The sequence below is a fragment of the Sceloporus occidentalis genome, unplaced genomic scaffold, assembly GCF_023333645.1.
Source record: "Sceloporus occidentalis isolate IW3139 unplaced genomic scaffold, rSceOcc1.0.p SCAF_130, whole genome shotgun sequence".
Lineage (NCBI taxonomy): Eukaryota > Metazoa > Chordata > Lepidosauria > Squamata > Phrynosomatidae > Sceloporus > Sceloporus occidentalis.
The window spans coordinates 2,100,165-2,117,029 of NW_028317110.1; the positions used below are offsets into that span (position 1 = coordinate 2,100,165).

Genomic DNA, 16,865 nt, shown 5'->3' on the forward strand with positions numbered 1-16,865 from the left:
CTGTAATTATATTGCAGGAAGGGGCAGAGTAAGAATTGAAGAGGATACAAGAATCTTCACCTTTCCTAGTGGCCTAATTTCTTGACTATGTTTGTCCCTTTCTACAGAGTGTCTTTGAGACTGATGATGAATCTGATTACTCCGAGCAGAGACGAACATTCCAACAGAAGTGCCGGTTCTTCCAACAAATTGGCGAGTATCTTCGGTGTACTTTGGGTAAAAAATAGGTTTATGTTGCTGCATAAAGTACTTAACCATTATAAACGTTTTAATTTTTTTTAAAACAGCTTCTCAAGATATTAAAATAAAATCATTGAAGCCTCCTTCCAAAATCCTGCTTCCTGGTACCGGCTCTGAGAGTAACAGTGATGAAGAGTTTCCTGAACCAGCACAACCAGAGCCCCAGCCAGCTGAGAGTAGGTGCTGCTATTTCATACATGCTGCATTTTGTGATGCCAAATGAGTGCAGCGGTGGCATATCTAGCAGCTTAGCATATTTCGATACTAAGGTTACCGAGCAGTCACCAAACGAAAGGATCAAATCAACCGTCAAATTTGCACCTTTCTGTTTTGCAGATATCCCCGTTCCAAAGGCAATTCCAGTGAAACCTCCTCCTCCTCCTCCTGCTGCTTCTAAAAAGGCAAAGCCTGAAGATAAAGACCTAGTTAAAAGTGTTGTAAAAAATACTCCAAAACCCCAACCCAGTCGGGAAATACGGGAAATTATTATGATGTATCAAAACCGCCCACAACCAGAGCTCAAGCCTTTTCAGCCAGTCAGGTGGGTGATCCACAGATCAGCTAATAAGAAAAAGCTAAAGTAGAGAGAATGGTAACATAATCATATATTGAAAAAACATGTCTGAGGCTAGAATGTTTTGGCTATGGGACCACAAACTATAATATAAGTGGCAGTTGTGGGGTCCCTATGTCATATTTGACCATTGAGTAGAGGAGCAGCACCACATATTTCTAACTCAAATTACTTATGGTCCCTGCTTCAAACATTACCAGTGGGCACTAATTTCCAGAACCATAACAGGAATATAGGTGGAGGAGAGTGGTAGGTTTTAATGGAAACAAATGACCACTCTACATGTGAAAATGCAACTTGTGCACTCTCTTCATATTCAATGGACTAGGATAAGAGAGGAGACCATGCTGGACCCAATAGCAGCACCTTAACACTGTGCATGTATCATTGATTACCTAGAATGTCAAAGGCATCAAGCTGACATTGTCTTTTTACAGGAGACCAGCAAAAAGCTTTCTGAAGACAAATGACCCAAAACAAGAGGCTCTAGAAAGACTTCAAATGGCTGTAAACCGTCCACCGGTGAGACAACTACATATTACATTTTGGGAAACGGTTTTAGGGCTGTCACTTCATAAAGTGTGACAAGTTTTATATGTCTCAGCTGCTACACTTTTCAACATTTTTTTGCCTTCAGGACCCTCCTAAACCACCCAAAGAAAAACCAAGTGAGAAATCCAGTTCTATTCGGGAGAAGCAGAAATCCCTTTTTGATGTGTTTCCACCGAGCTTTATTCCTCCTCCGCCAGAAATACAGGCTCCCAGAGAGGCAGGTGAGGAATATCAAACCAAGTAGGGTTTTGGTAATCCCCCAAGTAGGGTTTTTTGCCTTCTTTTGGATCAACTTTGTGTGAAAGGTTAAACTTGATGGACTGAAGTCTTTTTTTCAACATACTATACTATCAGATTCATCTCCAGTTTTCTTTAAAATCTTTTTTTTTTTTTACTTCTTGCTTTTCAGGGCGTACTCTCGATGATGACAATTCAGTAAGATCCATCCTCTCCAAGCACACAGCTAGCGTTTTCTTCTCATACAGCGATGTCTCCTGGAGATTGTACATGCGCAAAGAGGTAACTTCTGGAAGTCTTCTGAACAAGTCTTGAATTTAATTCTGTATAATACAAGAACATCTCACCACAATTTTAGCTTTTAATCCATTCAGTTTAGCCCAGAACTTGTCATGTGTTACGTTCCTCATGCATGTTAAGTATTTTCAGTTACATTTTATTTCACTTTTTACAGCTTTTCTATCCAAAAGAGAAGTTCACGCACCCACACTGCCTGAATCTCCTGTGCGAGCAGGTGAGTGGTCACGGGGTAAAAAGCAGAAAACAGAGGTGAATGTCTACAAGAAATATGTACCTAACATTAAGTCCTGTATGACAATGAGTATTTGTGTTATCAAGCATAGTGATGAAGGCTGTCATCATAACTTTAATTCTACAGACCGAAAGGAAGAATTTGAATATCACCTACTGAGTGAGGAGTCTTTCACACATATTATTAAATAAAATATTTGTTATACAGATTAGTGAAACAACTTGAACTTGACTTCAGAAAAAATGCTGCCTGTATGCGGTGTATGCGGTGTATGCGGTGTATGCGGTGTATGCGGTGTATGCGTGCAAACAGTCAATGGTTTTGCACATAACTTCAAGGCTGCCGCTGGGTTCACCTTTGCCATTTCCACGAATGTTGGATAAAAATCGCACCACACAGAGGGCATTTCAAAGAAATACTGCATTGGGCACAGTTTGATGTGTTGTGTATTTTAGGAAACTTTAAAACAGAATGTTTATTGGCTAAATACTGATGTTATGGTTTCCATTAAGAAATTGTGTTGCTATATCACTCCAGATCATTCGGGATACATTCTCAGAATCTGGATTCAGACTTACACGGGACGAAAGAAAGAAGATGAGGGACCTTCTGGGTGAGTGGATTCTCAGCTACGTCAGAAAACATCACTGGCAGGGATGGCATTACAATATAAGCACATTAAGGGGCTGTTCATATATAAACTATATATTTTCCAAAGCCAGTTCTTGCAGGGCAAGCCCCCCATTAGATAAGGTAGAGCGTATAAAGGATGGTTAAGCCATTAATTGAGAAATTATTGGTTAGTTAATGGGATATGTATACTAAATGAGTCCTTTATATAGGTAATATACATTGCTACTTATTGACTTTACTTACTCCAGGTGAGTTTCACGTGGGGAGTGATGCTCAATCCATCCCTGAGGAGTCCATCAAGAAACGCATTGTGATAGCTGCACGGGACAACTGGGAGAATTACTTCTCACGTCTTTTTCATGTTAGTGTAAGTGAGGAGAAATTATTGTGATGATGTTGTGCAAGTGGTGTGTTTGACAGTACAATACTCTCAAATAACCTGTATATTATATAAGCAAATACTATGTGGCCCTTGGTTAAATATTTTCAATGTGCCTGCATTCTTGCCTTGATAATGTCCCAGTTTCATTTTTTATGTTCATTTTAATGATTTCTGATGTGTTTGTAGCTAGAGGAGGACAGTGAATTGCTGATGCTAGGAGTCTCTCATAGAGGGATCCGTCTTGTGAAGGAAGTCAGTGCCACAGGTATCCAGAAGAGACACTTAAAGACTTTGTGCAGCTACAGGTAAGATGGAAAGTGTGACAGTAAAGAATTAGACACATAGCAATAGGTGCACATAAAATGCCGGAGACAAACTGGTGTCTTTCAGACTAAAAAGAAAGCCACGTCAATGAGCCCAAGTCATTTGGTAAAAGCCAAGTCAATAAGCCCAAGTCATTTGGTAAAAAATGTTTTCCTCAATAAACTTAAAATGATCTGCACAGAAAGCAAACCTAAGACCAGGGCCGGCCCGACAATGGAGCCGAGTGGGGCAACCGCTCCACTTTGCCGCCCCAAGCCCTTTTATTTATTTTTTTATTTTTTTTTAAAGCCGAGAAGAGAGAGAGGGCGCCGAGTGGTTTTATCTTACCAAGTTGTCAGTACCCGCTCGGCGCCCCTCTCTCTCTCTCCTCTGCGAGCCCTCTAGCTCGGTCTCGGTGCCGGCTTGTAATGTTGAGCGCTGGAAGATGACGTCATTTCCCGGGCTCAGCATTACAAACCGGCACCGAGACCGAGCAGGGAGACTCACCGAAGGACTGCTGAAAGGTAAGTACACGAGGGGCGGAAGGGTAGATAATGGGGGGCGGCAGGGAGAGGAATGGTAGATAATGATGGGGGCGCGGCATTTTAAACTTCGCCCCAGGCGGCATTTTGTCTTGGGCCGGCCCTGCCTAAGACTCATAGAAAGGATCCAACCCGTCCAGCATTTTCCAGACAGCCTGCCAGCCATTGTAATGTTAGTGCTTCTAATAGACCAAATTCTTTGAATCATGATAAGCCTTCACTAGATTGATAGATGTTGCATGGTACAATACCTTGAGTTGAGTTGGCTGACCAAGATTTTAACTTGCTGGACTTTTCAGCCCATTTAAGGTTTTAAGGTAATGTATAAATTATATATATATATATATATTATATTCACGTTTGTTACCCAATCAGTCATTGTATGGTTATCAGCAGGTATACCTAGAAAATTATAGTTTATAACAGGATAACCACACTGATGACATCTACTGTTTAAAATATTGTGTCATGGCTCACCTATATGACTGTACCTGTAGTTTTGCAGATGTCCTTTCCTTGGAGATGGCTGACTCCTTCTCTATTAAATTCTGTCTTCGGAATGAGGATCTGCTGTTATATTGTGACAAAGCAAAGTCATTAAAGTCGTTGGTGGATGTTTTCATGCAAGAATTGGTCAAGGTAGTAAGGGGGTGGGGGATTGAAAAGCACATTGTATATATTTATTAAAAGTTAGGTAGTTAATTTCTGTTTTTTTATATTAGGATTCAAATCATGTAGTTGCTCTACGCAGCTACATTACTGATGACAAAAGTCTCCTCCAGTTCAAAAAAGGCGACATCATCAAAGTACTACCAATGGATGGACTGCAGCCAGGTACGTACAGCAATAAGTATCATATAAGATGATTTTAGATGTGTCTTTGTATGTTGTGTATCTTTTGCTTAAGGTACTTGGACTGGAACAAAGGTTGCTGTCCCTCATTTTTAACATATATAGATCTAGAAAGAGACCCAAAATAAGATTTATTGGAGGATTGAATGTCATCGGAGAGTGATGTACATCTTTTTGATATAGAATGTAACCTGTAATTTTTTTTTATTTTTTTTTTGTAAATATATGTTTATTGTTTTTATCATAACAACAGAACAGGAAATAAGTGGGAAGGGACGACAAAAAAAAAAAGGGGGTCCATAAGTCCACAGAGCACAGGCAGATATAAAGCCCAACGCAGTGGGCCATCATTGTCAAACACAGGGCGCGTACAGTGGCAAAAATAATGCAGGAAACATAACACATTGCGCACCACATTGACATACCAAAAGTAAGGCAACAGAAATCATGTCAGCATACATCCGCCCAGGCATAAACAGTAGGCAGAATAGAGGGTCTCAGGGGCCGAACAAAATAGGACAAGATGGGGGTAAGTGTGGAGGCGCAGAGATGTAACATCCCTGACATAACAAGGGAAGGACACAGGGAAGGATGACACACAAGAGGGAGAGGAGAAGACAAACAGGAAGGAGAGAGAGAAGAAAGAAAGATTTAAAAAAAAAAAAAAAAGGGGGGGGGGTGAAGGGTGCTCCCAGAAACCAGCACAGCGCCCCACCCCGGAAACGACCCCTCACACGTAACCTGTAATTTAAATACATAGATTGGGAGCAAAGACACCAAGTTTCCAAAATGATGTGATCTCTCCTGCAAGCTGTGGTCATAGTCATGAAACAATGTACTATCTTTTCTGATGTACTTCCAAGCTTTTTAAAAAAGTAACCACATAATTAACTCTGCTGAAATCAAGAATGCATACTGGTTCTATAACTAAGTCCGTTGCCATGCACTTACAATAGCAGGCCCTGACTGACTTCTATGCTTTCTATGCTTTCTGTCCTGAGAAGTCTAACAAATCTTTAATTGAGGTTCTTGTACAGTATGCTCTGGATGGGGGAATGCAGGATGGGGAAATGCAACTTTGGTCCAACTATGGTTAAGTTACACGCATTGGTGTTATATTCTACACTTGTCAGTAGAATTTTTTCCATGCAAGGATCTGTGGGGTGCAACACAGCAATTAACCCCTTCCTCCAGTCCTGACTCCCAGACTTACCTCTTTATCTCCCTAATTTCATCGAAGAGGTGTTGTTCTGCTGGGTCATATAATGATGTGTGACTGTGTGCAAGCTGTACTGAAGACAAGATGAGACTTTGCAGGGAAAGCGAGTAGTCTGTGTGTGTGTGGTATTTGTGAGTGTCTCTGTGCATGTGTGTGTTCAGGTGTGTGGTGTTGTGTGAGTGTGTGTATTTGGGAATTTTCATGTGAGTGTCTGGCTGTGCGGTACTGTGTGTGGTAGTGTGAGTTTCTAGGTGTGAGTGTGTGGTAGTGTGGTGTGTGAGCAGTAGTGTCAGTTGTTTTACTTTGGAAACAACATTCAAGGAGCGTTCCCCAAGGGGTAGGTCCCTAAAACCTTCTGGACTCACCTTTCACCTATGTCGTGCTGCATCTCAAGGTTAAGGAATTGTTGCAAACTTGGTTTTGCACTGCAGGGTCACCAGTAACAGCAGCACTGCACCAATTGATACAAACATCCAGCACCATGCTATGGGACTCGATTTCCCAAAGTAAGGAAGGGCATTGAGGCACAGGGCAGGGCACAGGGCAGGCCAGGCAATGTTAGACAGGCACATCCAGCCACAAGACTGATCCCCCATATTAGAAAAAAATAGGAATTGATTCCCCATTGTAAGAAAGGTGAGACAGGAGTAGCAGCAACCCTACGCACTGAACCTGGGCAATTAGGCACTGGAAGATGATAGGCACATGGAGCAAGAGCAGGAGTGAATTTCCCCAATATTACACAAATTAAAATAAGTGATAGCCCAGAGTAAGGACAGTGAAAAAGGAGCGCCAACAGTGGGTCAGTAGGCCTGGGCCGGCAGGCCCTGGCAGATGATAGGCACAGAACATGTGGGAAACAAAAATCAATAGAAAGGGTGCAATATTTCACCTTTCCTTACACTGCTTTATATTTTTGGCAAAATTACACAATTGTGTTTCTATTTATTTTAGTTTCACACATAATGAAAATTGGCAATGGTACTTTAAGGCCTGAGACTGATAATTGACCTACATGCAGCTGCCTGCTGGATACATCCATGTGTGGAATTCAGCCACATGTAAGGAGACTTTGGCTGGGAGTCCTGCAAATTATGGCCTGATCAATATGTTCTAAAGTTAATGGGTTTGAATTACCGATATATACTGAAAAAAACCAATAAATAAATAATAATAATATATATATATATATATATACCATTTGAGCTCTAAAATTAGTAACTTTATTAATAGGATATTTCTATGGTAGATAGGAGCCATATTACTTTTTAAAAGACCCATACATTGATAATTGAGAGGTGAATATGAAAGTGCTGCTTAACAATAGAACATCAATCAATGTATTTTGATCTTAAACCACATTTACAATGATTGTTATTTCAGGTGGTTTTGACTGGTGTTGAGGTCAGATAATGGAAACAGAAGCTGGAAATGCTTATCTTTCTGGGGGTTTGTATTCCCTAATTGTCTTCCACAGGATGGCAGTTTGGGTCCATTGGTGGACGTTCTGGTCTTTTCCCCTCTCATTTGGTGCAACCAGCAGCCACCCCAGATTATTACACAGTGCTTGAGAGGAAGGTTGAAAGCAAGAAGGAACCACCGATCTTGAAAAGGACCATAAGCAAGGAGGTTAGTGGGTATCTACCAATGTGGATAGCGAGACAGTATTAGTGTGCACTTTGCAGAGTCAGAGAATAAACAATATATTTTCATGACAGAGTGGCCAGACTAGTGAGAGGTCCATTTCCAGAGAAAGCCTATCTCCTCCTCCCATTTACGCTCCTACCCCACCACCAATCGATGCTACCAATTACACAATGGTGGAATTTGCACTGAAATATTTCCGGGAACTGCAAACTATGTAAGCACATTTTTTATGATTTATGATTTTTTATGTAATATACTGGTATGTGCATGAGATTTATTTTAACAATATATAATTTGTATATCACTATCACTGCCAGGCTTGGCTGGAAGGGAATGGCTGCTGAAGGAAGGAAGCCTGTTGAAATGGTACAACACATAAAGGTAAGAACAAACCAATACAGTGATGGCAGATCTTTATTTATTCTTAAACACTTGCTGTATTCCGCCCTTTCCTGCACACTTAAATCCCAATTCTTCATTTAGGTTCCCATCCAGGAGTCTCTGATCTATTACACAGATAAAGAGCTAAATGAACAAGCAACAGCTAATTTCATGAGTATGTACCATGACCGTATTTGCTGTGTGAATGTGTGTTTTCTTGCATGTGTGTGTTTCTTTGCGTTATTTTGTTCAGAAGGCATATGCATATGTTTTTCTCTGTCCTAGCTCTGATGAGATTTATGGGAGATCAACATTACAGAGAGCAGGATGACATTGAATGTCTATATGAGATACTGCAGGTAAGAGATCGCAGAATAAAAAGAGAAGAGCGTTGAGAATAAACAATAACTATTCTTTTCCACTATCCAGCTTTGCAGAGAGAAGGAAACACTAAGAGATGAGGTTTACTGTCAAGTGCTGAAACAAATAACAGAAAATCCCAAGCAGTGAGTACTTCTGAATACATTGTGTTATGTGAAAATATTCATATTTAAACTTCCTAAACATGATAGTTCACCGCATAATGAGGTTTATGTGAGGTTTGATTGTGGGACTTATATGCAGGGATGTGGAACTATAACCAATAATTAAAGCCAAGGACCAGAGCCAAATAACCAGAGAGTGCTTCACGCAAAATTAGTAGCCAGTGCCTGGCTCTAATGAAATGACCTTATAGAAATTGCTTAGATTTTTACATTGTGATGAAATCATCACTTACGCGTCCCCTTTATAGTGGAAGAATGACTTATTATTTTTGCATTACAATGCCCCACAGTGAAAGCTGCAAACGCGGATGGATTGTTCTAAGTCTGCTTACTGGATTCTACCCCCCATCTAACACATTACTACCATATGTTACCAAATACCTGCAAGACATTGAAGGCACCTACCAAGGTACTCAACTCTTAAACTCAATTATGAAGCAACAATGAAAAACATTTTCGTTTAACACAATAGAACATAAGCACAATATACTGTTAATGTACAATGTTGTTTTTTTTTGTTAAACTTGGATACTTTATTTGGGATTCTTTTGAAGAAGCCATGCACATATTTTAAAATGTACTGTGTTCTCTGAGTGACAGGCATTGATATTAAAATGTCTATATGGTGGGGCCAACCTTGTCTACACTCCTGCTTCTTTCTCCTCAGAAATGTCACGGAATTGTCAGGAACACCTCCGTCGAACAGTGCGGTATAATGGACGCAGACATCTCCCACCGCGCAGAGAGCTGGAGGCTTTACTGGTAACTGTGATTCTGGGGCAGGTCATATTTTGGTCAGAATTTCAAATCTTTATACTGTGCATGGGCATCTGCAGCCCAATACCTTCTTACCTGCCACCCATTCATAGGAAAAATGATATAACCATGGTAGTAGCAGCTAAGAAACCAAATGGGAAAGAAAATCGTTGCCCGCGAACAAATGGGCCAAAAATCAACCGAAACACTTGTCCAAATAATTTTTGGCCCATTTGCACATGTCTATCACTAATTCTTAGCATGAAACAAGAAATGTCCACATATTATCAACTAATTTTAGCAGATGGCTTGCAAATGAATGCAGGCATGGGCGGCTATATCTTATAATAGTCTGGACAACAGTTTGTGTATTGAATTAATAATTACCCCTTCGCGACAAAGCCCTACACGGGCTCACGATGCAATAAAGTTTGACATAGGCTGGTGGTAGGATTAGTGCATGGAAAGAGTTAAAATACTAGCATCTGAAACACCCTAGGGTGTATAGTTTTCAAACATATATGGTTTGATGGGGTAAATTGAAGTGGCTATTTTTGATGATCTCCCAATTAGGAGACGGAGGCAGAAAGACCATTTCTGGAAAAAAAAGTAGTTTTGAAATAGCTAAACGCTACTTGTACTTATTATCCTATAACATTCAAAAAAAGCAAACAAAACATAAAAACATTGAGTATTTCTAAACTCAGGACAAATATGAGAAACTGTTTTCATTAGTTTTTGCAGATGAGTATAAGATTTTTCAAATAAAAGTGAGAAAAAATCCTTTTTTTAAACATAATCTCCATTTTTCACATGGAGATTATATTTTATATTTTTAATAGTGTATTTTATATGGAGATTATATTTTATATTTTTAATAGTGTATTTTATATGGAGATTATATTTTATATTTTTTATAGTAAATTAGAAGATATGATTAAAAATAATGGTATCTAAAGAAAGCCCTGCTTGTCCTGAAAACAAAATAATATAGTGTGTGCACTAAATTAGAGAAGAAAACCACAGCAACACTGCAAAAATGTTAAAATAACCTTTGTCCCAAATGAAGGGGTTGAGTGACTATTATCACTCTCTCCATCTCTCCCTCTCTTCCATCTCTCCCAGGTGCCATAACTCTAGGCTCACCCCTAGCACCACACGTTGACACCAACACTCGTACTAGCACCATAACATGGGCACATACATACACACCACATATTTTAACACTATACACTTATACATATGAATACACACATTCCCCCACTGCCCTCCTCACCCCCATGTGCTGAACCCTACGTTTATGCATCATGCGTGCTGCACTATTACTGAGGGTTCATAGTACTTGTGTTACACGAGCCCACTGGCCACCTTGGTTACTGGCTGGGAACAGGATGAGTGCGAGTGAAGGGCCCAGAAGGGTACTGAGGTAGGACAGCCCTAGAAACACAGGGCTGAAGCAAATGCCTCAGAGTCTCTATTTGCCCACCGCTAGCAATTGAATGGATTGTTCTTTATGTTCCTTTTTCAGAGCGGACGGGTTTCCCGACGTCTTGTGATATTTTTGCATGGCGGAATTGAATACAGCACCAAAATCACAACTTTCACGGCAAGTATCACCTTGTGCTCCTCAGCCCTCTACTATTCACAAACAGTAAAGCTTACAATAGAGCAAAACTTTGTTGCGTTTTGCAATAACTAAAGGAAGTTGAGATTATATGGACACTATTGAATTAGTGACGTGTCTAAAAAAACATTTTGCTTTCTCTATCTCACTCGCAACCCCAGCTTCTGTAGCAGGAAGAGTTTGGTTGGCCCCATTATTGCATAGTTTAATTGGTTGCAAGTTCTCCAAAGTCTCTTTATCCATTTAATAATAGATTATGCAGGCTTAGCTAAACATAAAGTAGGGCTGGCACTATCTGGACCATGGGCAGATAATGCAAAGTAGCCCCATTGTCCCCTTGACCACCCCAGAAACTAACATACACACTGACACACACACACTGACACACGCATTAATGCAACACCTTAGTATTTTTATTAACTACAGGCACACTTTAAAAGTGAGGGCTTGCACAAGAGGTGAGCATTTCAATTTATAGACTTCTCTCCGCATTATCAAGGGCAAACTTCAGTGAGCTTTTTCTGTAATAGGGACTTTATTGGCATTGCACACTATAATCCATAAGTAATGTGGAACATTTCATAAATATCTCCCCAATTATTTAGCTATACATTATACAGACCCCCTAGGCATCTCTTCAGGAAGAAGCTCACTGAGGTTTGCACTTCATAATGCATAGTGATATCAGGATCTTGAAATGATTGACTCCCCTAAATAGACCCTATCGTGAAGCATGTATCAAAAATTATAACAAGCCAGATTAGTTGTAGTGTTCAATATTATAACATTAAGGAATGTTCTTTTATGGGGTTTTTTAAGTGACCACCATGGTTGCCAAAAAAATGGAAGTAAATACAAATAAAACTGTTCATTCACATTAAACACTCCCTAGGCAGATGCAACATGAAATCTTCCATGAAACAAACATAATATAATTCAGCATGATGAAGCAATTATCGGTAATAGGAACCAGCTTGTGTAACACATGGAGATGGAAACCCCAACAGTGCAACTGGAAAACAAGCCCTGGAATTATTTGGACACCAGCCCCATATATTTTATTGCATGATTGAGCTCATGTGCCCACACGCCACACCAGGGGTATAACTAGAAACCACAGGGCCCAGGGCACACCAGTTTCACAAGCAACATGCCCCACAGTACAACTTTTGACCCCAAACAGCTTGTCTGTACCACCTTTGCACGCAAACAGTTTGTCTTTGCCATCTGTTCCCCCAAACATGCCTGTGCCACCTCTGCCCCTAAAACAGCCTGCATGTGCCACCTCTACCCCTGAAACAGCTTGCTTGTGCCATCTCTGCCCTTAAACAGTCTTCCAGTAAGCTGTTTCCTGGTAGGCCAGTCCGGCCCTGAACCCCAAACAAATATCCTGTCCTCCTTCCACTCCATGCTCACGCAAAACACAATGAGGGGGTCAGTAAAGTAACCTGGTGATATTGATTTATTAGAAATTATAATGGAAGGGGAACACCCTTCCAGCAAGAGTGCTAAGGGTTAACATAGGAAGGACATTTACATATTCTGAATGTAAGACAAGACAAAGGCTGAATGAAGTTTGATGTTTCCACATCATTATTTGTGGTCAGACTTTATGCTTCTATGACATACAATGAAAGTACAGTAATGATGCATAATATGTGTTTTATTAATTGAAGGTTTTATTTTTAAAATGCATTCTGATCTAGTCACATTTACCTTTGTTCATCTTTTAGGTGGCAGGTGATTTGGTATCAGAGATTTGTGAGCACTTGGCGGTTTCTGATCCAAAGGAGATGGAAGAATTTGCCATTTTTGCTAATAAAAACCAAGGTGCTTATTGAAATGTATCCAAGTAGGTATCTGTGAGGGAAGCTGTAGAGCCCTACAAGCTAAAGATTAACTTTCTTCCTTTATAGGCGAGATTATGAGGCCTCTGCGTCCTGGAGAATACATCCATGATTTTCTGCTCCAAGACAATTCCGTGACTCTGGAATTCAGACGTGTAACTTGGAAAGCCAACTTCAGCAAACGCAGTGAACTTTATGTGGAAGTGCATTTTAGCCAAGTATGTAGAAAATGACATTGTTACAATAGGGTAGTATTGTTACAATAGTACAGTAAAAATAAGACTATTTAAAGATCATAAACAGACATTACACATAGTGATACAAAAGGAGGGCCCTTTTGCAAGCAGAGGCGTTGCTGGGGGTCGGGGTAAACCCTGAGTCATTTCACACACAGAGGTAAACCTCCATCGGGGCCAGAGCTGCATGGGACAGCTTCAGCATCCGGCTCTCTGTATTCACAGAGTCCTCCACAGAACTGATTCTGTAAGAGTGCTGCAGGGAGACCCCTGCTCTTCAAATCCTCAAGGATGAGGTAACTTCTGTCAGACAAGCTGTTTAGGGCACATGGATGATAGCACATGGAGGCTGTTTGGGGCAAACATGGCACAAGCAGGCTGTATTTTGTACGAAGAGAAAATCTCTGCTACAGTTTGTTTTTTTTGTTTGCAGCGGGTGAATTGTTAGAGAGCAAAGCTTTTCTTTTCTTCATTTTACGTTTTATGTTTTGTTTGTCAGACCTGTTTAATAAAAAGGACTGTAACACTGGAAGCAATACAACTTTGTGTGGTATTTCCATCCCTAAGACTGTGTGGTTATATGATCTCAGCTCACAATATATATTATATTACATTAGTGTTCAGTAATTAGAACCTTTATTTTCCCAGGTGCATCAGGATTATATGCAGGGAAATTTCCTGCTACTTAGTCCTTCAAGTAAACTGGAGACGCAGACAGGGGCCGTGGCAGCAATCCTACATCGAATAAAAGGTCTAAGCCACCCTCCTAACAAGTATGTTTTTCTCTTTCCGCAATCTGTAATAGATCAGTCTATTAGGGCTTCATATATGCAGAGTGTTTATCACAATTGTAATTAAAAGTGAAAGGAATCAGCATAGCCTATAATTGAATAATATGAGTGTTTAATGTGTAAATTCAGCTAAACCTTCTTTTGTCGTTCATCGTAGGCAGGAGCTTATGACGTACATACCAAGCTCTGTACAGAAACGTCTTAACTTGCAGGCTGTTCAACAGTATCTAATGCAAGAACTTCGCTCAACAGAGAAACTTACTATCCAGCAGGGCAAGCTTCGCTTTTTAGGTGAGGACAACAAAACAAAAGCTTGATTGCTTCAAATATTGTACACAGAACAGAGTCTCACTTTAGACCCCAAGTATGGCATGATTACAGTATGTCACTGGTCTCAATGTCCTTCACATTCTCAGTTCATCATATTTGTTTCCTTGTCAACAGCTCTTTTTATGTCATTTTTCACAATGACCTGATAAAGCATACACCCATCTAAACTTCTGTGGTGCTAGGACTAGGACTGAACTAAAGCTACTGACAATGTTGTTTTATTAAATCCTATTGTGTCCATACCAGGGGCTTTATAAAGATCTAAAAAGATATGGGATTCGAGTCCATGGCATTATTGAACATCATGGTACTGACAATAGCCATATTCACACATGGAGGGAATCATATTCAATAAAACCTTTTATGGTTCTGAAATGCAAAAAAAACTGTTTAAATTGTCGTCAAACTAGAATGGGTGAACCAAACTGTACTTTGACAGGGGTGGCAATTTGCCGCCCAAAGGCATGTTCTTTTGGGAGCATGGGCTGATCTGGGGGCCAATGGGTAATTGCCCCCATCGAGAAAATTACCCAAATTCAAGGAAAGGGGGAATGAACAGGTTCACAAATACCTCTTGGTATTTGTAAAGAGCCTCTTTAAAGGGCTTTAAATTGCATTAGAGTCTCAGTGGGTTAAAAGGCATTGCAGTCCCATGATTCAGCACCAAGCAGCATAATGTATTGGCCGGCTCTGGCAGCATAGAAGGCCAGATGGTGAGATGGCATATGAACAGATTTAATATAACCGTATCTTTCCCCTTTACAGAGACCGTGGCAGCACTTCCTCTCTTTGATTATAATGTCCTCCAAGTGGAAAGAATCAGTGAGCCTTGTGTCACCTCTCCATGTTTTGTGGCTCTCAACCCCCAACATTTACTTGTTTTGGAAAACAACAGTAATGTACGTCTAAAACATTTATAAGGAACAAATATTATGTTTTACATGGAACGTTTGTCTAGTCTAGGTATTCTAATCATATCAGCAGTATAATACAACTCTCCATAGGGTAATGTTTCACATAGCATTGTGGTTAATTAAATGAGTTTGGAGACCACTAGAGTGTAAGGAATTTACAACACTACTCTAAATTCCCATCTTTGCCTGGCTCCGCTACCAATCTTTTGACGGCATCTCTAAAATTGGAATTTGATTGTTCCAATACATATAAATAAATATATTTTTTCATTATACAGCATCCGCATTTAGTGGTCAAACTACAAGACATCAAGAGCATGCGTACCATGCGTTCACTGGATAGCAACACTCATCCTGGGGTAGAGATACATTATGGTTCTGCTACTGACCCCCACACACTGTGGGTGGAACTCCCAGAGGTAAGTCTATTCGGAAGATATTTAAACGGCAAATTAATTTACTCAATGAACTAAAAAAAATAAATTATACATATGCCTGTGTGCAGTTATCTGTTAGGAGTCTCTCATTTAAGGATTTTTAAACATTGAGTCCAATGGAATTAACCCCTTAATTTGTGTTCATCCATTTAGAGCTTCATAAGTCTAAAACATTACCCTGAGCTTCTGTAGCAACATAAATTTACAGTCATATCCACCTGTCTTGCCATGAACTGAAGAATGTGAAATAATCTGCAGAGCTGTTCGGTCCAACTCAGAAGGGTACAGGTGGGTCATGACTTAGTTGAGTCCTGAACCCAGAATGTCTTAGTAGAAGATGTATTGCGTGCGGGAAAAACACAAGTTTCTTTGATGCTTTAACTGGGAAGCCAATTACCTGAATAATGGGTATGGCTTACATGAACAACAATATCTCCACATAGTTTGGGTAAAAAATATAACCTAGGTATACACAGGTGACGTAGTTAGATAGATCTGATTGTATTCGTAACATTTTTAACAAGATTTGGTGATTATGATATAGTAATAGATCAGAAATATTTTTTAACTTAAAGGTCAACTTACAGATCTAATTGTTGTCTCTCTTTTGCAGGCAAAGTTGCTGTACCACACTATAGCTTTAATGATAGAACATTTGGACACCACACCTCAATAGACGTGTGTCCTGACGGAAGACATTTGTGATCATGTATAGACATAAGTGACTGACATGCTAGTTGATATATATCATTGTACCCCATATATCTGTAAACAACCATATTTAAGATAAGAATGCATCTGTGTGATTGTCTAGATTATTCCTGATTTTCTGAATGAGATCACTAGACTTAGGATCACTTGTGCTAATTTCTAAGACGCCCTCTGCTTCCTTCTTCCTTTACCAGCTCATATGTACCAGACTGTAAAATAATTTGTCCACTCAAGGTGTCATAATTAAATAGCAGACTCTTTTTATGTTGCATACAATGTTATGAAAGATGGCAAATGTGTATGTTGTATTGTATAATATAGTAATGATAATGACAGATTAAAATGTAATATACTGCAGGGTGATAACGTAAGAGAAGTTAGAACAATCTACCAATCACTTGGCAAGCATGCAATTTTTTTTTGTGTGCAGGTAATATATTTCCTCTAATATAAAAAAAAACAAAACACCTTTTTCCCAAATTTGATCCTTTGGTCATAATATACAATATTTCTGTATCAACAAGAATTTGATTTCTGGTAATAAATATCTGAAATAAAGTTAAAAATTGTGAGAAATGAA

The 16,865-nt window shown here is 39.7% G+C and overlaps 1 protein-coding gene across 1 annotated transcript; it reads left to right on the forward strand.

Annotated features, from left to right (window-relative positions):
- The first annotated feature begins 368 nt into the window (after positions 1-368).
- Positions 369-16,250, forward strand: LOC149281585 (unconventional myosin-XVB-like). Its single transcript, XM_089499154.1, has 26 exons — positions 369-781; positions 1,252-1,336; positions 1,452-1,587; positions 1,776-1,885; positions 2,058-2,117; positions 2,673-2,748; positions 3,017-3,135; positions 3,337-3,455; positions 4,493-4,634; positions 4,718-4,829; positions 7,544-7,695; positions 7,785-7,927; positions 8,031-8,094; positions 8,197-8,269; positions 8,380-8,453; positions 8,524-8,600; positions 8,930-9,048; positions 9,307-9,401; positions 10,924-11,001; positions 12,753-12,849; positions 12,936-13,084; positions 13,751-13,875; positions 14,051-14,184; positions 14,989-15,122; positions 15,416-15,556; positions 16,188-16,250. The coding sequence occupies exons 1-26, from the start codon at positions 369-371 to the stop codon at positions 16,248-16,250; spliced, it is 3,090 nt and encodes a 1,029-aa protein (XP_089355280.1).
- Positions 16,251-16,865: the final 615 nt, after the last annotated feature.

Excerpts from the sequence above, each read along its gene's own strand:
- LOC149281585 (XM_089499154.1), top strand. The coding sequence starts at position 369 with ATGAAGAGTTTCCTGAACCAGCACAACCAGAGCCCCAGCCAGCTGAGA. Across the intron at positions 7,928-8,030 it reads TTCCGGGAACTGCAAACTAT|GCTTGGCTGGAAGGGAATGG; the intron begins GTAAGCACATTT and ends TATCACTGCCAG. Across the intron at positions 9,402-10,923 it reads GAGAGCTGGAGGCTTTACTG|AGCGGACGGGTTTCCCGACG; the intron begins GTAACTGTGATT and ends TTCCTTTTTCAG.